Raw genomic sequence first — 22,762 nt, 5'->3', positions numbered from 1 at the left:
CAGAGGCTAGAGAATTTAACAATTTCTGTCTTTGCATACAAAATACCGGTTGCTGCTTCCCTCATGCTCAGGAAATGAGCGGGCTGTCCCAAAGATAGTGAGGAGGGTGGCAGTGAACCCCCGGGCGTGGATTCACATTTAACCCCCGACACCAAAAGAAGGCAAGAGGCTGGTGAGTTGAGAGGGCTTCAGTGGAGGAGCCGCAGGAGCAGAACGCCGCGTGACGGTATTTTCAACTCTTGCATCCGTTCACGAAGTGCTACAGAAGTATGGCAACCTAAGGAATTTCTTTAGAATACTGAAGAAAGGCACTTCTTCCAGCAATAAATTCTGCCCCCAAATATTATCATGTAAGTAGTGATAAGTTTTGAGGGCAATCTGTGAAAAATATTATACGCCCACATACATAGCGATTGAAACGGAATACGCTCACTGAAGCTGAGAGTGGTATTTCACCATTTAGGAAGCTTTTTCATTAGTCAACTGTCTTTCAATAGCTAAACTCCATGTTTGCTACCTTAAATGTTGCTTTACAAAAAAAAAAAAAAGGCAGCATAGATTCTTATCTCCTTTTCCAAGCAGGCTGAATTCTTCCATCCTAAACAGTTTTATCTTGGCACAGCTATCAGGCTGCATTACACATTTCTGGGAAATGTGTGTCAAAATCAGAATGCTTATTGTTTAGTTTAAGGAATAGTTTCACATCTAAATGTGGGGAAATATAACTCAGGAAAAAATAGGATTTAGAAGAAAAGCAGAGCAAAAACTAAAGGAAGTGACTGATTTTGCTGGATGCAAAATTGGGCCCCTGGTCCTTCAGTTTCACATATAATGCCGAAATTTTACAGAAGCATTAGCTTGTATACTTATGGGAGTTTTGCCGGACTCAGTCCAATAGTTCTATGTAGCTGTCTTCTCTAAACCTGTTTTTAATTAATCTATTACATATTCTAACTTCTAAAGAACGGGATTTAGAAAAGCACTGGGCAGCAGCCTTACTTTATTCCTATTAAGTCAATGGTAAAACTCCCCTTAATTCCACTGGGAGCAGAATGAGGCCCGTGCCAAGCCCATTTTCAAAATCACGTCTTCACAGCTTATGCAATGCCTTCTCCCTGCCCTTGTTTAAAGCACAGACTTCCCTCTACCGTTTTTTTTTTTCCCTTGCAAAACCAAGTCGTGCAAATACACAAACAAACCACCCTCAGCATCGTTAAGTTCGGGGAACAACCTATCTCGCCGTTTTCTTTCTGAGTCCGCGGTTCAGATTTTGGAGGAAACGTTGAAGTGGTTCAGATTTTGGAGGAAACGTTTCAGTTTACGGCGCTGAACCGCTGGGGAAGTCTAGGTGGGCTCCAAGTATGCTCCAGAAAAGTTGGAGATAAACCGCTGGGTGTTGGCCGGAGTCCCTTTTTCCAGTTAAAGTGACCCAGCATTTCACCGTGTTTCCCTGCTTCTCACAGCCCCACTCTCTATTGCCTTGCTCTATAACACGAGCAAAATAATAAATCGGGTTTTTTTCTTTTTTTTTTTGGAAACTTTTCCTCTCACGGAAGGCTTGGGGAGCTGGATGCGGCGAGTCGACGCTTCTTCGCGACGCTTCTTCGCTCTTTCACTCGCGCTAAGCGCAGACGAAAACTCCAATTTTGACGCTCCCGTCCCCCCACTCCCGCTGCTTCCTCGCAACAGACGCCACCTTTTACCGGCGGGAACAGAAAATTAAACCCCCGGGTTTGGGGTTTTTTTGGGTTGTTTTTTTTTTTTTCCCTCCCCTCGCGCACGTGTGTGCACACGCGTGTGCCCGGGCGCGCGTGCAGAAGCGTGCGCGGAAGGGGGAGGGGTGGGGGGGGGGGCGCGTGTGCAGGCAGCTCGCGGGAAGCCCCTCCCCCGGGGCTGACCCCCACCCCCCCTCCCCTCCCCTCCCCTCCCCTCCCCTCCCCTCCCTCCCCCCTCCCCGGGGTCCCGATAGAGCGGGAGAACGATCGGCGCCCGCGCCCCGCCCCGCCCGCGCCCCGCCCCTCCCACCATTGGGCCGGCGGCTGCCCCGCCCCGCCCCGCCCCGCCCTGCCCCGCCCCCGAGCCGCCCGGCAGTTCCGCGCGGGCGGAGCGGGGAGCGGCACCCGCGGCGGTTCGGCGGCGGCGGTCCGGCAGCATGGGCTGGAGCTGACAGCGCCCGCCCCGCTTCAGACGCCGAGCGGCTTCGCCGGCGGGTGGAGCGCGGCCGCGGGGAAGGGGAAAAAGTTGCCGCTGTCCGCCGGGGGAAAACTTTCTGCCGGCGAGGCGAGGAGGGAGGAGGCGGAGGAGGAGGAGGCGGCGGAGGAGCCGAGCCCTCCGGTGCGGTCCCTGCGCAGCGGCGGCGGGACGCGCTGCGCTGCGCTGAGGCGGCGCGGGGGCCATGCCCGCCGCCAGCCTGCTGCCGCTCTTCGGTAGCGCGGCGGGGCCGGGGACGCTGGGCGGCCCGGCGGGCGGCGGCGGCGGCGGCGCGGGCGGCGGGGGCAGGAAGGCGGCGGGCCCCGGCGCGTTCCGGCTGACGGAGAAGTTCGTGCTGCTGCTGGTGTTCAGCGCCTTCATCACCCTCTGCTTCGGGGCCATCTTCTTCCTGCCCGACTCCTCGAAGCTCCTCAGCGGCGTTTTCTTCCACTCGGCCGCCCTGCAGCCCCCGCCGCCGCCGCCCGGCGGGCAGCCCCGAGCCCCGCCGCAGCCCGGGGGCGGCCCGGTGGCGGCGGCGGTGGCGGCGGGCGGGGCGGGCAGCCTGGAGCGGATCCGGGCGGACCACGAGCGGGCTCTGCGGGAGGCCAAGGAGACGCTGCAGAAGCTGCCCGAGGAGATCCGCAGGGACATCCGCCAGGAGAAGGAGAAACTTCTGCAGGACGCCCGCGGCAGGAAGGAGGCGGGAGCCCCCGGGCTGCCCCAGCGCCTTTTCCGCCAGCCCGTCGGCGCCGTGGGGCAGGAGCCCGCCGACCCCGCCGTCCGGCAGCGGAGGGCCAAAATCAAAGAGGTGGGTGGCGGCGGACGGGGACGCGCCTCGGTACCCACGCGGGGCGGGGAGGGGGGCAACAGGTCGCAGGCGGCGGCGTGGGGAGCCCCGAGCCCTCCTCCTCCTCCTCCTCCCTGCCGAAGGGGGGTGGGGGGTGGTGGTGGTCTGTGTGGCCGGCCCTCGCTCGGCAGCCGCCGCGCACGTCGGCTTCGTCGCCCGCGGTTGCAGCCCCGCAGCCCGTCCTGCGCGGCCGCGGAGAGAGCGCTGCCCGCCCCTCCCCTTCCCAAACCTCCCCTTCCCCCCTCGTTACCGGCCTCCCCCAGCTGTTGCACCGAAACCCGGGGAGGAGGCAAAGCCCGGCGAACGACGGCCGGGAGCCCCATCGCGACGCGGTTCCGTCTGCGCCGCCCGTGGGGTGTCCCGGGCTCGGTCGCCGGTGGGTGAGCGGCGAGTGTCCCCCCGTGTGTGTCCCCGTCCCCCCCCCTCGGGTGCGGGGGGACGGCGTCCTCCCGGTGGCGGAGGAAGGGTCGCTTCAGGGATGTCGCGATCCAGCCTGGCGCGGTTCGCTGTTGGGTTGCGATATGGGCTGGCTGGAAGAGTTGAGGGGATTTGGTGAAAAGGAGGCAGCTTGGGTTATAGCGGTCCAGCTGGATCCGAGCTGGATGGGCTCCGGCCGGTTCCCTGAACTGACCCCCTCGTTCGTGCCGCGGGGTCGGTTCGGGCACCGCGATAAAGTCCGGCCGTAGGGAAAATCGCCCGACTGGGTATAGGCACGACTGTCGCGAGCAGAGCTTGACAGGGTCCTCTGACAGCAGAAGAATTTCCTTGATAATATCGTTCAACTTCCCGTCATTGCTGCCCGGTTTATTTATCGAACTGACAATTGCAGCTGCCGGCAGAGATGAGGGTTTATGAATTAATTAGTAGTATATGTTTCCTCTTCTGTGGTGATGGAAATGAGATAGGAGTGAGACTATATAACTCCTGAGTATTTCTGCCTTTGCGAAATATCATTAGCCTTATTTCGACTGATTTATTTTTATGGTGCGTTTGTGCAGAGCGGTCTGAAAAGTGAGCCCAGCCATCGCACGGAGCACCAGATCATGAGCTCTCACAAATCTCAAGTTGCGTTCCGTGCTCCGGACTCCTTGCATCAGTTTAACTGTTCTAGCGAATCGTGCAGCAGTCATAAGCAGTAGATACCAACGCAAAGGTATTTTGAAGGGAGAAACTCTCGGGAGTGCGTGGTGTACAGACCGCAGCTCGAAGTGCGCAGAGGCTACGGTGTCTTCTGGTTTAGTCACAGAGCCTCCCTGAGGCATACGGAACAATTAGAAATACCAACAAACTCTTTTTCCAGTTATCTTGAATTGCCATGTAGAAGTGTTTAGAAGTAATGAGGCTCCAGACCTGATGTACGCGATTCTGTAGTATAGAAGACTGCAACAAGTAAATAAGCAGGATAAATAAATATACAGCTGCTTTTGCTGGTCCCGCTCTGTGCCGGGTAGTCCCAGTTATCTTTTATTATAAATGGAAACACGTGTGTATGTGTGCATATATTTGTATGTGTGGGTGTATATGCGTGTGTACGTACATGCCCCGGTATCTCTTCAATTTTCCTTCCTCCCTTTCCATTCCATCGCTCTTTCTCCTTCGCTTCTACACAGGAGCCACCGACAACACGGTAACCCCCCCAAACCGGATTTTTGGCTGTATAAGCACAAGAGATGACAGAGGAACTGCACTTCGTTTCCAGACCTTTAGTTTTTCTTAATATCTCAGTATAATTCTTCAATACTATGTGCTCTTTCTGGGAGTTTCCTTTCCTCCTGCTGCAGTATGTGACTTTAACATGTTGTTTACTTAATTGCTGTTGCATTTTTGCAGTACCTTGACTAGTTTCATTTTTTCTTTCTTAAAGAATACTTTTACAGTCAATGAAAAAAAAAAAAAAAAAGTGTTTCCTATTATGTGTTACCGTGCTTCACACTGTTTCACGTGTTGGCCTTTATGTTGCTTTTCTCTGTCTTTGCAAACTCTTGTCTACTTTCTTTATGTTGATACTTTACCGTCAGGCTGGAGTTCTAATCTGCAGTCTTTTTAGGAACAGTTTTAAATTGTAACTCTTTAAAGTATGAGCTTTTGTACTACACTGTACATGCACCAAAACTGGAATTATCCCTTAAAGCTCTTCTCCTTTTGCCTGGTGGTTGCGTGCTGGAGGTGCGTATGTAAAGAATCAGCTTTCATACTCTTTTGAGCCTGGAATTTGCGTCTGTGTTGTATGATGTGTGTTGTATACCTAGAACTCAAAATTTGAAACTATTGATGTGGAGAAGAAAGCAGGCTACTTCAAAGGAAAAGAATGCCAAAAACTACGGTTGTTCCTCCCTGCATTTCTGTCCTGGAAGAGCTCTGTCTCATCAATATGCTGACAAAAAGCTGAGAGGGGAGAGAGCTTAGAGATGTTTTGTTCATTTTCTGGTTTAAATTTTAAGTTGAAACAAGTCTTTAGAATTCTAGGCAGCACAATATGGTTTGCTATCACAAAACAATGAAATGCCATGACTTTATAGCATTTCTTAACAAAATTTTGTTATAGACATTTGTAACCATTTTTTCTACGGCATACTCTTTTGTATTAAAAAAAAAAAAAGTGGAACTTAAGGTGGGAGTATAAAGATTCTTGAACCTTTTTTAGTATAGGAACCAACATAGTATGACAAATAACTAGGAAAATAAGTTGCTAGAAGCTTATCGAGCGAGTGACAGTCTTGCGGAAACATGGGCGAAGCGGAGATGGTGTTGCTGTCACTGCCTTCCACTCCGTCAGGACGAGACAGTTGCCCTCGAGGTCTAGCGTGTGGTAACCGTCCCGCCGTGTTACACCCGCAGGTGCGCCTCTGCAGATAAGGGACGTCGGCCAAAGACCAGAGATACTGACTGCCGTGTTCCTCTGTTTCTCTTCTGACGGCAAACTCAAAAGAAAGAGGGGCTGGCAGTACTGCCGGCAGTGGGGTTTGCCCAGTACTTCCTATTGTAAAACCGCTGTTGATTGCTTGCAACTGCTGAATTTTTTACCGGCTGACCTGATGTTGCCTGCTCTGAGCGTCTTCCTCATGCTGGATGCTTCAGGAAGGTTTGAGCGAAGAGGCACAGCCGCTTTTGAGCAGAGCGGTGCACTTGTCTGTTGTCAGAACTTGAGTTCTTCGGGCAGTTCCGCTGATGCTCTGGCGTCTCCGTGACTTGGGGCAGGGTCTGGGTACCTGGTACACCTCACACTGGTCTCTGTTTCGGTGTCCTGGTAGGAGCCCCAGGCTGTGAATGAGGCTTGTGTTCCTGTTCTTCCACTCACTGATTTGAGAGGTGGCCCCTCTTTTGAGCAAGTACCTCCTGTGATCTGTCCCCATCCGTAAAAAAAAAGGGGGAGTGGAAGGCAATGATGACTCTGTTCCACTCAAATAAGCTGAAAGGCTTCCAGTCTCTGCTCTTGTCACTGTTGGTTGTGACTGGACGTGATTAGTTCTGACGTCCAGGGAAGACTTGCAGGTACGTAGGCAGTTTGGAAAAGGTGGCAGCTTGATATGAACAAAAGAAGCGATTAGAAGAGGATGGTAATAGTCACAACAGGCTATGGAGGCAGGAGATGCACTGTTTCCATTAGGAGAATCTGACTTTGAATCTTTTCCAAGTCTCATTCCTCTCTCTTACAAAAAAAAAAAAAAAAAAAAAGAGTGATTGAATTATTTAGGTGTTAAGAAAATGGCAAAAACTGAACGCTTTTTATTTCAGAGAAAAGGAATAGAAAACAATGAGTGAGCTAGCGCAGGTACTAGAAGCAATATAATCACATTAGTGCGGTGCTCTGCCCAGGCTAATTAATCCTGCTGAACAGCAAGCTATTGGTGTTGGTGGAGCATCATACTAATGCAGCTGTGCTGTTCTTGGAAGCTGTACATATTATTGTTTGGAGCTGTTTGGACAAGTTTTCAAGATAAAAGCCTCCTTGATAAACTGGAATCGATGTCCGAAGAGCATGATCATGAGATGCTCCAAATACTTGCACAGCTCTCAACTGTTACAGTCATCTAGTAGAAGTCCTGGCGAGGAGAATTTTATTCACTGGTTCTCGGGTCATTGCTGAGCACCTTTGAGCTCAACAGGGCAGTGGTCGCAAGTCAGCAAAACAGACTCCGCAGCTGAGGATTCATTACTTCACACTGTCTTTCTATAAGGAATTGAATTGAGGTTGCATTGGCAGTGTGAATTCTGGCGCTTCCTAAGTCCTCAGCATTCATTTTGTTTGTTTAATTGTTTTCTGTGGTGGCTTTTATGCAGTTTAGTTGGAAGTCACTGGGTTAAGCAAGAAGTCTCAGTAATGTTGCGGGGAAGTTCAGAAGTGTCTGGAGGAAAGCAAGCTTGCGAGCGTGGAAATAAAGCACTAATCAGAGATCTAATACACACTTGACATAGTACTTGGGCGTAATCAGAACTCTCGTTAACAAGGAGGAGTGATGGCAAAATTACAGGAGGTGGCTCGCTGCTGAAGAAGGGTGGTTGGCCCCCGGTGCCCCCCTGCCTGCTCCCACTGCTTGCTTTCCTGCGGGCTGGCGTCCTGGGGCTGCTCGGCAGGGTCCGGTGCCAGGCTGGGGGGAGATTAATTTCCTTTTGGTGATTTTGATGAGATACGGTGAGTTTGCTAATAAAAGAGGAGGGGGAAGTCTCTTTCGACTGCCTTCTCCCACTGTCTACTGTGCATTAATTCCAGTGTAGCCCTCCAAAAGCTGCTTCAGCTCGCTAAACCAGCAGAAAACTGCCAGAGGAAAAAAAGTTGGATGGTTTTCTGCTGAGCTGGCGAGTGGCAGGCCTTAACGGAAGGATCGACTTGGTGCTGGTTTTGGTTGTGGCGAGGGAACGGTAGATGAAAGAGTTACGAAACCTCTTTCAGTAACCTTGTTTTAGGAGTTGGTATCTGATCTTCTGGCCTAGCTTCTCCATTAAAATTGAATCTCCGCAGTGTGACATTTGCAGAGTAAAGGTTCAATCTACTGTAATAACCTTCTGTAGCAGGCTGAAGTGCTGCGCTTCAGGAGGCTGTTACCTCCCAGCCCCTTTTCTCAGAACAGAAAAGGGGAAAAGAAACACGGTGGCAGGAATTAACTGAAGCCCCAGCTCCTGTAGACCAAAATTCGGAGTGCTTTTACTGGGAGGAAGGTTGTGGGGGCCTGCACAGGAAGGGAAGGGAAGGAGTTAAAATGCAGCCGTGTGGTTTGGGTTTCAAACAGAAAAAGCCACCTTCCCTGATGGTACATTTCTTTAAGAACAAGATACCGTGAAAGGAAAGGAATTAACATGTAATGAGTAAGCAATGTGGCGATTCCTGGTGACATGCTGATGATGCAATGCATTTCGAAAGAAGTTTTTTCTTAAAAGTACCTTGTGACCTTAATGCTGACATCTTGTAGCTTTCATTTAGTTTGTCGAAGGAGTTTAAAATTAATTTTGGCTTCCCCCCCCCCCCCCCCCCCCCAGCTTTATTTACCTACATATAATCTTCAGTATTTTTGTATCTACTAGTTCTTTCTGAGTGTTTTGCAGTGCCTTCCTTCCTTATAAATACTGTTTATTGTAGTTCTTATATTTTTTCTTTTTTTTAAAATGGTTTTATTAAAGACACTAGGGAGGTGAATTAAGTGCCTAAATACAGGGAATCAAATATGGTGGGTAGACAGGTACCTCATACCCCTAATTTAAGGGCATCTTCATGGGCCTCATAGGCACTTCTCCTGGGTTTGGGGGGGGATTTGTGCTCTTGTGAAGTGGCAGCTGGGGTTGGCAGGGGTTATCTTATGGCACCTAAAATGTCACAAAACAGTAAATAAAGTGACTTGCTTGGGGATAACGTCACTACAAGACACAGAGAAGCATCATCTGAGTTACTAAGTATGGTTCACTGTGACTCTCGGTCCTGCGTGATTCACAACCTTTTGGTTCTGTCGCTTGGCAGACCCTACGCAGAGCCAGTTCAACCCGCCGACCAGGCAGAAAGCTCCCCCAGCTTTTGTTGGGTTCGTGGTCTGGTGGGGTAGGAGCCAAAATGGCTTCAGTGGAGGTCTGAGCACAGTGGAAGCAGTGGACCCCCACTAAGCCAACGCGTTTGAAAGGAGAGCACGGTGGAGGAGAATGGGACTGAGGCATCTTTTTGTCCACAAGACACGGAATAGGCTATGCCTTTGCCAAATTAATGTTCTTTCTGCTGGAAGCCCTTAAGGTCTTTTTAGGGGAGGACATTGTTTCAGATGAGTTGCTTCAGCTATGGTTTTTGGTTGGGTTTTTTTGAGAACCTGCCAGCCTCTTCTCGGTCAAGTGACTTGAAGTTTCTGCCATGCAGGCGAATGCCTGTCTGATTTGAACATCGGTCATAAGATGGAGGGATATCTCGGTGAGTGTCTGTGTGCATATCTGACCGGGATAGGGTGTGTTCCTATTGCTAGTTCATGTTTTTTCAGCCTTACACCTGTTTTCTGTGAGCTAAGAAGAATATTTCATTTCTTACATTCAGTCTTGGTCTGTGCTCTCAGGAGGTACCTTTACCAAAACCAACTGAACGTCCTATGTAACAGGATCCTCAGAATTGTGCGGAAGATGAAAAGGCTGTAAACGTTCAGTGGAAGACATCTGGCTTTCACAAAAAAATCAAGCACATGATTATTTTAACTGAAAACCCACGAGTACATTTTATGTAAAGGCAAAACGTAAATTCCAGACACACGGGACTGTTTTTGTGAAAGCTAAATAAGGTAATGTAAAGGCGTGAGGTAAAGCTTTAAATGTCTCCTGCGTTTTGGCAAAAGTTTTATTCTCATGCTGATGATTTCGTATTTAATGTTAGTATAGCTGCCTATGGCAGCCATTTAATATAAAGAAATCGAGTAAATCGTAATGCTGGTGAGTACAGTTGCTTAAGGCTGTAGTTCTGTGCTGTGGGCAAACTGAAGCAGAAAAATTCCACTTGTTTATTAAAATCTACCGTTAAGGCCAAAAAATGTCTTATCTCATTCAGGGGGAAAATAAGAGTGGTTAGACAGCCAGGCTTTGATAGCTTCTTTGAATGTTAATGAAAGCACAGCACTATGAAAAGGAAATCATGGACAGACAGGAGACGGCACTTCTTGTGGAAGGTAATTAATGTCATTACAGAAGCACTTGTGTGACTGTTGGATGGACGGGCCTTTTCTTAAAGCTCTCTGAAACATACTGCTGTAAGAATTGTTGAGTGTTTTAACTTTCCGTTTGGTTGGTTTTGTTTGTTTTCTAGCTTGGGGAGCCAGCACAGGTGTAAATTTTTGTGGTTTTCATCTTAAATAGAATATCTTAACAAGTAGTTCCTTTATTTACAAATAATCAATTGGTCTCCCTAACTTATTTGGCGGAGTAGGGGTAATACTTCAGGAAGGTGGCTTTGATTCCGTGTTTGCTGCTGTCTTAACGGTGCAGCGCTTCTCTGGCAATAGACGGCTGCCTGAGATGGTACGGAGATGATGAAACGCTCTGGTTGTGTGCTTTTTTGGTAACAAACTCAACTACTCAGACGTGTCTCTGTGTTAAGTATGTTTTAGACATTCAGTTTCAAAGGATTTTTGTGATCTGTTTCTAAGTTATTTCAAGAACTGCCATTTAACAAATGAAGAAAATAATTGTTGAGGTGGGCCTATGAATTAAGCAATATGGGCAATGTACCAGATACTCAATTTAGGGATTCCTTCTTTTGTGTTAAAATCTCCTTTATCTACAAAATTTGTTTAGTTTTTTTTTTTTTGCTTGTTCTCTTTAAGCATGTGATATAAAGAATGTGTGCACACTTCTTAGAAGCATCTCTTTTTCTGTTTTCCATGACTTTTAATAATTGGGTCTGCCAGTCTGTCATGAAAACATAATTGGTGAGTAATAAAGCGCATGCTTGCCTGAACCAGATTAAATGAAACCTTTTACAGGATTGCGGTTAAGCCGCTGTTGTATCACAGCGCTCGGCAGCCTCGCCTGCAGAGTCCGGCAGACTTTACCATTCTGAGAAAGGAGTTTGGTTTTCCAGGGGCGAGAGGGGTCTAGTGACTTGCACGGTGACAGGTTTAAGAGCAGGACTTGGATCCTGGATCCTGTTCGGCTGTTCCCCCACTAAGCCAGGGCTGTGGCTGTGTGCTGGACGAAGGCTGACTTTGCTCCTGCCCATGCTGCAGGTCTTCAGCCTGGGCTAAAGCTTAAACCTGGGTTTTGGAGTCCGGTTCGTGGCTGCACGTGGGCAGCTGTGGTTTGCCGCTGAACTGCCGCTAATCGCGCCGTTTATTACGGGGGAGGCTAAACCTGAGACTCCCTGGCTCTACGTTTAGGTCGCTGGCTGTAAGCTTTTTAAGCAATAGTTGAAATCAAATGCTCTGGTCCAGTGCTGTTTTGAAGGAAGGCAAGGAGGGTAGTAAAACTCCCCGTTTGCCTTTCTTGCGTCCTGAAGTCTTCGGTTTGAACTCTGCTGTAACCAAGAAATGCTTGTACGAAATAATATGACAACTCGCTATAACTCTCTGCAGTAAGCTGATTGGATTTTATGGCTGGTGTTTATGAAGATACAGGTATTGCTCATTCTGATGCCTCTAATTTTAAAAGCTTTTCAAACAGATTGGATGAGCACATAACCTGCTGTTACATTCTTATAACTGTTAAAGTTAAACATTCACAGCCCTTGTGGGAACACTGAGATATGCAGTCTCTTATGCAAAGGTAACTACAAGTGTAAAATCTACTTTCATTTGTCCTCCCACTCCCTCTTGGAAACTATATGTACCTTGGCTTTTAAATTGTCTTAGGAATAAAGCAAGTGAATGGAAGTCTGGCTTCTGAGAAACTTGGGCCCTTTTTTTTTTTTTTTAAATGCAAATCTCTAATAAGGTGAGAAAATACATGACGATTGGAAGAGTTGGCAGGCAATATTGAACAAAGGACCAAAATGATTCTGTGCAGTGAATGAGCTGATGACTATGGAACATCTGGTTGTTACAAGACTTCCTGTGCACATCTCAAAAATTATTTCAGAGTAATTAACTTTTTTCTCTGATGCGGGGCAGAAACAGAAGTTGCAATTTCAATGTAAAAGCATGCAGCTTTGCAATTCTCATGTAAAGATACATGTCACTGGCATTTAGGTTAGAGGCAGTACTGTGTATTGTTTGTATGAATACAGTAGAAAGGAAAGAATGTCTGATACTTTTTTCCAGGATTTTACAACATCTGACTTGAGTAGGGGCGATCTTATTGCTTGGCAACATAAACCCTCTTTTTCAATTATTTATTCAAAGTCAGTATGTGCTTTTAAAACATTGCAATAAAATTGCATTAGATCAGTGTGGCTTGTTTCTTTAATTAGTATTCAGACCACTGCGCGGCTATTTTTTTTAAAGTATCTGCATATTTTTCTTTCGCTTAGTCCACTGCATAATAAACATCTCTGTGCCTTTTGAAATTTCTTTTGTTCAGAGACTGCTTTCTTCCAAGGAAATAGGAAGTAGCTTGTGTAAAAGAATACCAAGCTAAAAAACATTTTGCTTTCAAAGTGTAGTGCTTAAGGAGATAGTAATTTTACTATTCACCGATACACACATGCAGATGCAGACCCAGTCTTTAACTCCACTGTCAGTTTTCTCACTGCCTTTGAGCACTGACATCTGTTGATGTACTGAATAGTGATACTAATGATAAAGCTTTGCCCATATTGCTGTCTGTAGGGAAATCTGCTGCTTGTTACTGTGGTTATAGTTCTCCACCCATCTGTGATTTTGAGAATTGCACTTTAAATTTTGTGTTGGACCTAGACAGTAATACTAGATTCGTTCAACGAAAACTTGAGAAATAGATGTTAATAATTTGCAGTGATGGATTTCCCCCCCCCCCCCCCCCCCCCATCATGCAACAGAAAGCCTAATTACCAGTTAGGGAGTAGAAGAGTTATACATATTACATATTTAAAAAGTCATAATACTTCAAAGCTGTATACTGCTTTCTTTGTTCTGGTGAGATCGTCTGAAGAATCGCCACGGGAGAAACTGCTATGTAAAGACAAACTGCAAATTGATATTTTTATGTCTTGCTCTGTAAAGCTCTAGAGTAAGCATGGCACTGAACCTGAACTGACTCTTCATAGAAATGTGTGTGATCTTGTCAAGGGCTGAAGTGACATCACAGATCAAGCAGGGCACTTCAAAAAATGACCTTTCTGAAGAAAAAACCCGCAAGTCTCTTCATGCAGTTTCTTTAAAAAAAAAATCACTGTATTCATATACTGAGAAAGAGATGTATTCGTATCTGTCTTCATATATATGTTTTACGTAAGAGCCACATATATTGTACAGTTGGTAAATGGTAAATTCTGTTGTCCGTAACTGACAATGTAGTTTGCTTGGGGCAAGCTCTGATCTGAATAAACACCTGGAAAAAGTAAAAGGCATCGTTTGATTTGGTTGGTTGGTTGGTTTTAAACAGAAATAGTCATCTAAATTGAAAAGATAATTAAACATACACTGCAAGCAAAATCCAGAACATTAGGATGGAGCAAAGAAATCCTTGTATTTCAATCAGTTTTGCTCAAAGTTATTTTTTGTTATATAAATCTAAACCTTGCAGAACATAGATGCTCTGTAAGAAAGCTTTTTAGACTTCACGGGAACAGTTTTCATATGCAGCCTGATCATCTGAAAGCATTATGGAGACATAGTTGGTCTGCATTTATGCACACTGTAGTCCTGTTTGTTCTTTCTCCCAACCTTCTCCTTACCACAGGATTTTGTTGTTGAGGAGGAAGGAGATTCAGACTTGCCGCTGGACCTCTGGAGGCCTGATCTCTTGCTTAGAGTGTGGCTGATTTCAAAATTAAATCAAGTTGCTCAGGAGTCTCGGGTACCGAAGTGTGGAAGATCTCTGCGGAGGAAGATTCCAGCAGTCCCCTCTGGACAAACATATTCCAGTGTCTGAAGACCCTTATTGTAGGCTTTTTAAATTATTCTTGTATCTAGTTAAAGTTTCGCTTGCTGCAACCAGTGACCACTGCCTTTTTTTCCTTTCATTGTGCACCACTGAGAAGAGCTTGGCTACCTTTTCTCTGTGGGCATCCGCTAAGTCATTAAGAAGCCTTCTCTTCTCCAGTCTGAACAAACCCAACACCATCTATGTCTTCTTATATGTCATGTGTTCTCCTTTTTTTTTTTTTTTTTTAATAAAATCTCTAATTGGTACAAGGGAGCTGAAGACCAAGAACAGGGCTCCCATTGAGGCATCAGCAATGTCGCATAGAAAGTGTTAATTACATCCCATCACTCACAAGCAGTCTTGCTAACGGAGCCCACTATACAGTTAGTCTTCATCACGACCAGGATGCCTTGCTTGCTTATAGTTGAAACAACAGGTTGTTCACCAGGACCCCCAGGACATTTGTTGCAAAGCTGTTTCCTAGCCTGTAAGTTCCCATCGTGTTCTGTGGCACGGGATTATTCCGTAATAGGTACAAGATTTTGGCGTTTGCTTTTATTGGGCTTCATGAAGCTCGTCAGCTCGCTCCTCCAGGTTGTTGAGGTCCTTCAGGTGGGAGCCCTACTCTCCACCTTCTTGATTGCTGGAGTTTGGTGTTACCCACGAGGTTGGTGAGGGTGTGCTCTGCTCTGTTGTTCAGATTAACCCCAGAGAAATGTCACTCGTAGCTAGCTGCCGGTTAGATTTTGACCCGTTTACTGCTGTCTTGAGCTTGTCAGTCCAGCCGCTTTTTTTCAGCAACCTTGTTGACCAGCCATCTTGTCCATGCTGGTTTGGCTGCTGTAGTGCTGAGGGGAAGTGCATCAAAAAGCACGCTAAAGTCAAGGTAAGTGAAGTCTGCTGCTCTGTCCTCATCCACGGAGCCAGGGGCTTCATCATAGTAAGTAACTGGGTTGGTTGAGCACATTTTGCCCTTGGGAAATTATGCTTGCTGTTCGCAAAGGTGTTTCTGTCCTTCATGTTCCTGGAAATAGATTCAAGGAGGATTTGCTCCATTTTCTTCCCTGGATTTGGAATAAGGCTGGCTGGCCTGTCGTTCCCTGGACCTTCCTTCTTGCTTTTTCCCTCGCTTCCCAGGGACCTCCCTTGGTTACTACAGCCTGTCAAAGGTGATCGAGAGAGGCCTTGCAGTGACATCAGCCGAATCCCTCAGCATCGTCAGAAGCAGCTTATCTGGTCCCATGGATTTGTGAGCGTCCGTTTTGCTTAAGTGCTCTGTTCCTAGCTTGGTCTTCATTTACCTGACACCTTTCCCCAGCCTCTTGCCCCCTAAGCCCCTCCTCGTGCAGCCCCCTTGCTCTCCTGCCCTGGGACGTTGGACATCGACAACGTCTTCTGGGCACCTTAGCCCTACAGGGAACTCGGCTCCCCTGTGGGATCCTGCGGATCAGGTCCCTGAACAAATTGAGCTTGTGCCCCTGAAGACTGGGGTCTTCATTATTTGCCTTCCTCAGTTCCTTCAGGATCCTCAGCTCTCCTGTCTAGCATTTAAATAGGCTTGGGGTTTAGACATTTTGCATTCATGCATTAGTTATTTTGAAGTGAGCTTTGATTATGGGAGGTGGGGTGGTGGAGGGAAATGGCGTGTAGCCTTTTCTGGCTAATTTGCATCTGTGCTACCTCTCGGTTTCATTAGGGAAGCCCAGCAGGCAAATGCATGTTGGCAGGTATTTTGAAATTTTTTAAAAATGAGGAAATGGTTACTGGTCAAACTGATACAGTTAATATAGGGAATGTCCCTTTGAATTTTTGAAATACAAGCTATTGATGAAAACCAGAACTCTTTAGTTGCAGCTTTTGCCACTTCTGTGGGTGTGAATGGGTTACTAGCATACTGTCAGGGGCTGGGAGATGTGCCATCCAAGAATCACATGCTGTTTTGAAGCTTCTTCCTTCTACATACCTCTGATCAAAATATCAATGACCTGATATTTACGCCTTGCAAATACAAAACTAAGGATGTGAAAGCTAATACAGTGTCAGTTAAAACTGAGAGGTTCAAAGTTTGGATTGTAACTGAAATGGATACCACTGAACTAGATTTAAATCACAGTTCTGTTTGATTTCTTTCTTAAGGGTCTAACTTCATTTGCAAGCACTTAAAATTAGCAAATACTTATTGCTAGTTTACAAACATGTTTTTTGATTAAATTTCCATCGGTTTTGTGTGACTTGTTGTGTGGTTTACAGCAGACACTGTCAGTATTTTTACAGTAGGGTTGTACTGCTGCACTGCGCTACCAGTTCACGAGAGTCCAACTCTTCAGCATTTGATTTTCTGTCACTTTTGACATCGCAAAGAGGTCTGGCTTTACGGAAGCTTGGTTTTCAAAATGAAGTCTTTCTTTATACTGCCGCATGCTCAGCGTCCAAACTCACTAGGCGCTTCTAAAAGGGTAGGTTTCCAGTATTACAGCGATACATGAGCATCCCTTCAATTTGACATGCCTATTCTGATTTTGTGATGTGAGAAGCAAAGCTCTTTCCAGCTATAGCAGGGACTATATAACCTTCCTTTTGCCCCAACTTTATGATCCTTTGTTATGGGAACAGTGATCACCCATAGCTTTTATTTGGCACTTAAAGCAAAAGTGTGAAAAGGTAGCTGTAAAACCTACAGGAGTACTTCTGGTGGGAATAAGTTTGAGGAAAGGGTCTCTGAGTTTTGGAAAGGAGTCAAGCTTCTTTTAACTTTCATTGGACTTTTTTTTCCTTAAATCTTCTACTAAGTGTGTGTATGGAGGTTTCATCAAGAAAGTAAGTTATTCTGGATCTTGTTTAGCAATCCAAAGTATGACCGGTGGCTGCGTCTCCACTTTTACATTTTTGATCTGTGACTTGAAGTGAAAATTCAGCATTTCATTTTCTGATATAAAGCAGGTCCTGTAGTCTAATCTGTTGAAGGTCACACCACTTCGGCCTCTTGCATGTGAAGAGAAACTTTAGATCAATGGTCTTCTGATCTATATGTGCTGGGCATTGAAAAAACATTTTTTTTGGTTAGCTGTAGTCTTGATCATGAGAACCTAGAAGGACACAACTATTACAAAGTTATTTTAAGCACATAATAGTGGACTGCAAGATGTTAACACATGTTCATTTCAGAGTGACACTACAGTAGCTTCCCGGTGTGCTAATTCCCTGTGACTGTTCTGTGATGGGGGGGGGGGGGGGGGGGGGGATTTTGTGGAGTTTTTCTTCTTCCCTTCTGTTTGAACACAGTATTTTTGTGATGCCTATTTTATTCTTTATTTGCCGTGAGGAGTCTTACACACTTCAGATTCATGCCACTGTTTGAAAAATGAGTATGTTTTATTTTCTGAGGAAGGAACAAGGCCAGCGGCTGATGTCTCAAAACCAGCTTTGAAAGTCCTCCGTGTTCGTGTGAGCACTGCAGTGCAAATAAACGGGGACGTGATCTACTACCTCAATGTCAAACACGGCTTGTGTCTGTTTTACCAGCCCTACCTTATGTCCACACGGAGAAACATTTCCCTAAGAACTTTGTAGCTGGTTTTACTGCAGCTTCACCCATAATGATTCTCTTGTACTCTGTAACTTCATGTTGCCATTAGTCCTGTGTTATGTGGGGAACTTCTGCAGGCTGTAAAATGAGCTGTGAATGTGCTATAATCAGAAAGAAAATAACTTATTCATAGTTTCTCTTGGATATTCCTGCTGTGCTTTAATATCCAGTTTCAAATATGCTGTTTGTAGGAAACATCCTGGGTGTCGTTGTATGTGCTGTTTTCAAAACAGTTGGGAATTTGTTATGTGCTACCTTTTCTACCACCACATTACCCTCCCCCCAAAAACCCCACTCAAATTTCAACTTCTGTCTTTTCTTTAAAATAGTTAAGGACTTGACTGAATTCCCCAAAGATGTTGTATAGAAGGAGGAGGGAAACTTTGTGGGTTTTCTGATGGGATAAGGAACAAGAAAGTAATGTGAAAGAAAACTTGCTCATCTTTCATTCGAAAACTAACAACTGGGAACATCACGGCTGTCCTACATTTTACCAAAGAAACTAGCATATAAAAGAGTGTTTGGAGTGGAGAGTGTGTGTGTGTGTATGTATGTATAAATACATAATGTATGTTAATGAAAAAGAGACCAAAGAAAAAGCTCATACCTTAATATGTAGAATTATTGCCAAAAAAGTAGAGCCAAACTATAATTTTTACCACCTTTTTAAACACGGTAAAGAGGGTTGTAGCATGCTGTATCTGTACAAATACTATCTGTGTTTGCTCTTACTGTAATTAGCGTGAGTGTTTCACAGCCGTTCGGGCTTGTGTGGGAGACTGAAACCTGGGAAATGCCCTCGTTTTGGCTGGTGGGTAGGGAGGAAGTTTTTGGTAGCTTGGATGATGAAAGGTAGTTCTTGAAACAAACTGTATAGCTATATATGAAGATGTACTAATGACTTCATTGTGTGAAGTCTGATTAAATGTTTTATTATTTGTATATCTTACCTTTTGCCCTTTGGACTGCTGGGCGGGAATAACACTTCTGATCTTCAGAAGTGCTACTACTAATTAAACACAGACCTCTTTGGATAAAAACAGCATTTGCTTGCAAGTCACAACATCTTTAAAAATAAATTTTATTCACTATTTTATAGCTTACTGAAAATCCTAATCAGCAGTTCTTGATCAGCTTTTTATACAAGGAATTTGATAGCAACTACTTTGTACAGTTAATCCATGTAGTAAATCCCCCTCACTTTGGGACATACTCAGTTTCATTCATGCTCTCCAGCTTTTGTGGTATGGTTAGCATTACTGCAGTAGCTATGAGCTCGGTACTACCTCCAGGTGAATTTAGAAATGTTTTTGGTTTTTTCTAGCAGAATTTTCATTTCTCTTAGCATCTATCCCTAAACCTACTCGGTTCTGTTTCTACAGACAAATAGTGAAAATACGTATCGTGAGGAAAAGCAAATAATTTTTACGTCTTCACAACCTTTTAAGATCTGTGCAGTCAACCACTTTCCCCAAATCAGCAGAAACCCATGTTCCTTTCATTCTCCGTTGGGCTTTGGCAGTATGCTTAAAAAATCTAACCAGCCATGGCTCGGCCTGGTCAGAGCTGGAGGCAAATTCACCAAAAAAACCCAGTGTTTTTTTGGTACACACCTTGCCACTGAAAGATCCTCTTCCCTGAAGGCAGAGTGCATGTGCTGGTGTTGACCATAGAAGAGATGTGTGTGCACTTGGTGCCAAGCCATTTGGACTGCAGGGGCCAAATGTTTCTGGAAATGAATGTGGATTGCGAAATATTTGTACTTTTTCTTGCAGCTTTGGTCATGAGATGAACATACATTCCTTTATTTGCTTTATAATGTGGATGAAAGCCAAGCTAACTAAAACTATAGTTCACTTTGATCTGTAAAAAACATACCTTGCATGAACAAATTGATTACAGTAGTTTGCTCCCAAGAAGAATATTAGTGTATGTGCATGGGATCACCAGCAGATCCCTCCAGCTGGGGCAAGGGATTAATCTCTCCCACTGCCTACATTTTAAGGATACCCGTGACATGATGGCGTGAAACTGGCTTTTCCCAATGCTTTCTTAAAGCATTCTAATATCCCTTCTTCAGTATTGAGAGTGGAAACGGGTAAGAATTGGGGCATTGCAGTGGGTCAGCGCTGCCTTTCTTTCTGGCCCTAGCTGTCGCTTTCAGACAAGGCAAATGCTACTCCACAGGGACTGCTGTTCTCCAGAAAGCAAGCAGTAAGCAATTTCTCTTAAAATCAATGCAAAAAAACCCACTAGACTGCAAATATTAAACAAGTTTTTCAGGGCAAGTGTTCTGGAGAACTGTAATTTTTGAATCTGAGTTTATTTAATACTGTCAGGAAACTTGAAATGCAGATGTATTTCTGATGTGTTGCCTCTCTTGCAGAGCCTTCTTTTTCCATTATGCTTGACACCCCCTTGGGTTTAGTTTGCAGTCTAGCTTGCACCAGCAGGCATTATTGACTTTTAGAAGCAGGTATGTACATTTGACGCTGACTTTAAAACTTCCTCAAAAAATGTAAAATACTTCCTCAGTATTTAAACTTGATGGCTTCTTGCTGTGGCTTCTGGTTATTATTACCTATTAACACGATAGCAGTAGCATCATATATAAGGTAGGCATGCAGTCAGCAACAGAAATTGAAAGTCTGAGCTGCGTATTTTAATTACACCGATGTGTTTGCGGGACCGACAACCGGCGTGCTCTCTGGCTCTCGGCTGTTGGCCGGAGGGTCTGATACAAGACCAGCTCCAGATGCACCACACACCAGAGCAAAGCCTTCTCTCCTGTACTGCACAGCCCAAAGGCTTTCCTGCTACGTCCCACTGCTCTCGGATGGGACGTGAAGAGCTCCAGGCTTCAGCACTTCAGCTGTGGGCTCTGACTGGTGTGACGCTTCTGGAGGGGTCCGCTGTGATTTAGCTGGAGCAATGGTCAGTGACCTGTTTCAGAGTCAGTAGCAGATGAACACGCTGCCTAGTAGGTTTTGTCAAAGCTACTGTGCTAGTACATGTGAAAGGACTAGACTCAAAGTTGATTTCTCAAAGAAATGACAGCCTTAAAAGAATGTGGGCTATTAATGGGTGCAAGTAGAATACAAGGAAATGAGTCTCTTCTGTTTCAGCAGGGTAAGACAGTGACAGAGTTGGCTTGTTTGTTTTTATGACTGACAGATGGGACAATAACATTTCCCCTTCAATATCCACATCAGCACTTCATTGCCTTCCGTATCTGGTGCAGGTAAGTTTTTAACTCTCAGTTAACCATGCCAGCTAAAAGTTTGTAAATAGGCTTCCCCTGGTGTAGTGGGTTGACCCTGGCTGGAGGCCAGGTGCCCACCAAAGCTGCTCTATCACTCCCCCATCCTCAGCTGGACAGGGGAGAGAAAATATAACAAAGGGCTCCTGGGCTGAGATAAGGACAGGGAGAGATCACTCGCCAATTACTGTCATGGGCAAAACAGACTCAGCTTAGGGAAAATTAACTTAATTTATTGCCAATCAAATCAGAGTAGGATAATAAGAAATAAAACCAAATCTTAAAACACCTTCTTCCACCCCTCCCTCATCCCTGGGCTTAGCTCCCCTCCTGTTTTTCTCCACCTCCTCCCCCCAGCAGGGGAATGGGGGCTGGGGTCGGTTCCTCACCCCTTGTCTCTGCTGCTCCTTTCTCCTCAGGGGGAGGAGGACTCCGCGCTCTTCCCCTGCTCCGGTGTGGGGTCCTTCCCACGGGAGACAGCCCTCCATGAACTTCTCCAATGTGAGTTCTTCCCCGGGCTGCAGTCCTTCAGGCACAGACTGCTCCAGCGTGGGTCCCCCACGGGGTCACAAGTCCTGCCAGAAAACCTGCTCCGTGGGCTCCTCTCTCCACAGATCCGCAGGTCCTGCCAGGAGCCTGCTCCAGCGTGGGCTTCCCACGGGGTCACAGCCTCCTTCGGGCATCCCCCTGCTCCAGCGTGGGGTCCTCCCCGGGCTGCAGGTGGAGATCTGCTCCACCGTGGAGCATCCTGGGCTGCAGGGGGACAGCCTGCCTCACCAGGGTCTTCATCACCACGGGCTGCAGGGGAATCTCTGCTCCGGCACCTGGAGCATCTCCTCCCCTCCTTCTGCACTGACCTGGGGGGCTCTCACATGTTCTCACTCCTCTCCCGGCTGCGATTGTGCAGCTTTTTTCCCTTTCTTAAATCTGTTCCCCAGAGGTGCTACCACCGTCACTGCTGGGCTCGTCCTTGTCCAGCCGTGGGTCCGACTTGGAGCCGGCTGGCATTGGCTCTGTCGGACACGGGGGAAGCTTCCAGCAGCTTCTCACAGAAGCCACCCCCACCACCCCCCCCCCGCTACCCAAACCTTGCCATGCGGACCCGATACACCTGGCCTGGTTGTAACTACACGTGACTCTTTCTGGGGACTATCCGTTGGTGTTAAGAGCTGTTACTATGGCAGCAGAATCGGTGGTAGCACAGTAGCACGGGGCACAGCGTTGAGTTTCCAGGACTGGAGTTCTGTTGTGGTAGATACGAAGTGTATTTTCCCATCCTCAGGTACGCTGCTCGCTCATAAGTTAATGAAAAGTTTCCACCTTTAGTGATAGGCTTAACTTTTACTTAACAGATCTCACAGAACTGATTGCTTTTTTTAAAATGACACTTTAGACCAGTGGCTTTTTATTCCAGTGACAAGCTAATTCTGTCAAGTCTGAATTTCCTGGCCACAAAGCATCCTGTGTTTTGACTGCTATTTTAGAAGGTAATTTACTTGTTAGAACAAGTTCTACTTCCTTGTTAGAGAGTAGTGCCTTAATTGTGTAGAGGAGTCAAATTTTGATTTTCACACACATTTCTTTGTCCTAGCCCTCAGCTTATATTTCAAATACATACAGGTTTGCTATTTCATGAAACGCTTATCAGATAAGTGTATGAAAAAGGTAGAAGTGAAAGTCAGTGGACTCTTGAATTAAGTCTTCTACTGCCTGTCCATAGTGGACTGCAGGTTGCTTGGGTTCTAAATCAGTACCTTACCTTTTAAAGAAAAATACTTCCTTTTACTTCTCCAAAGTGGTGTATCTATAGATATGTCCTGGCAATACTGCATTGATGAAAATTAAGAGCAATGAGGTATTTTAAGGTATTCTGAACTAGCTCCTAACAACATTGTCCAAATCAAGAAAGAATTGTTAAAACGAACTT

The 22,762-nt window shown here is 46.0% G+C and overlaps 1 protein-coding gene across 1 annotated transcript in view; it reads left to right on the top strand.

Annotated features, from left to right (window-relative positions):
- The first annotated feature begins 2,369 nt into the window (after positions 1-2,369).
- Positions 2,370-22,762, top strand: part of MAN1A1 (mannosidase alpha class 1A member 1) — a 149,811-nt gene continuing 129,418 nt past the window's right edge. Inside the window, exon 1 of the mRNA XM_049817809.1 lies at positions 2,370-2,998. Within this exon, the coding sequence (XP_049673766.1) occupies positions 2,396-2,998 (603 nt within the window). The 5' untranslated portion in view covers positions 2,370-2,395. The remainder of the gene's footprint in view (positions 2,999-22,762) is intronic.

The sequence above is a fragment of the Accipiter gentilis genome, chromosome 15 (assembly GCF_929443795.1).
Source record: "Accipiter gentilis chromosome 15, bAccGen1.1, whole genome shotgun sequence".
Taxonomy (NCBI): Eukaryota; Metazoa; Chordata; class Aves; order Accipitriformes; family Accipitridae; genus Astur; species Astur gentilis.
Note: the sequence above shows the minus strand (reverse complement) of the source record. Positions and strands in the feature narration are given on the sequence as shown.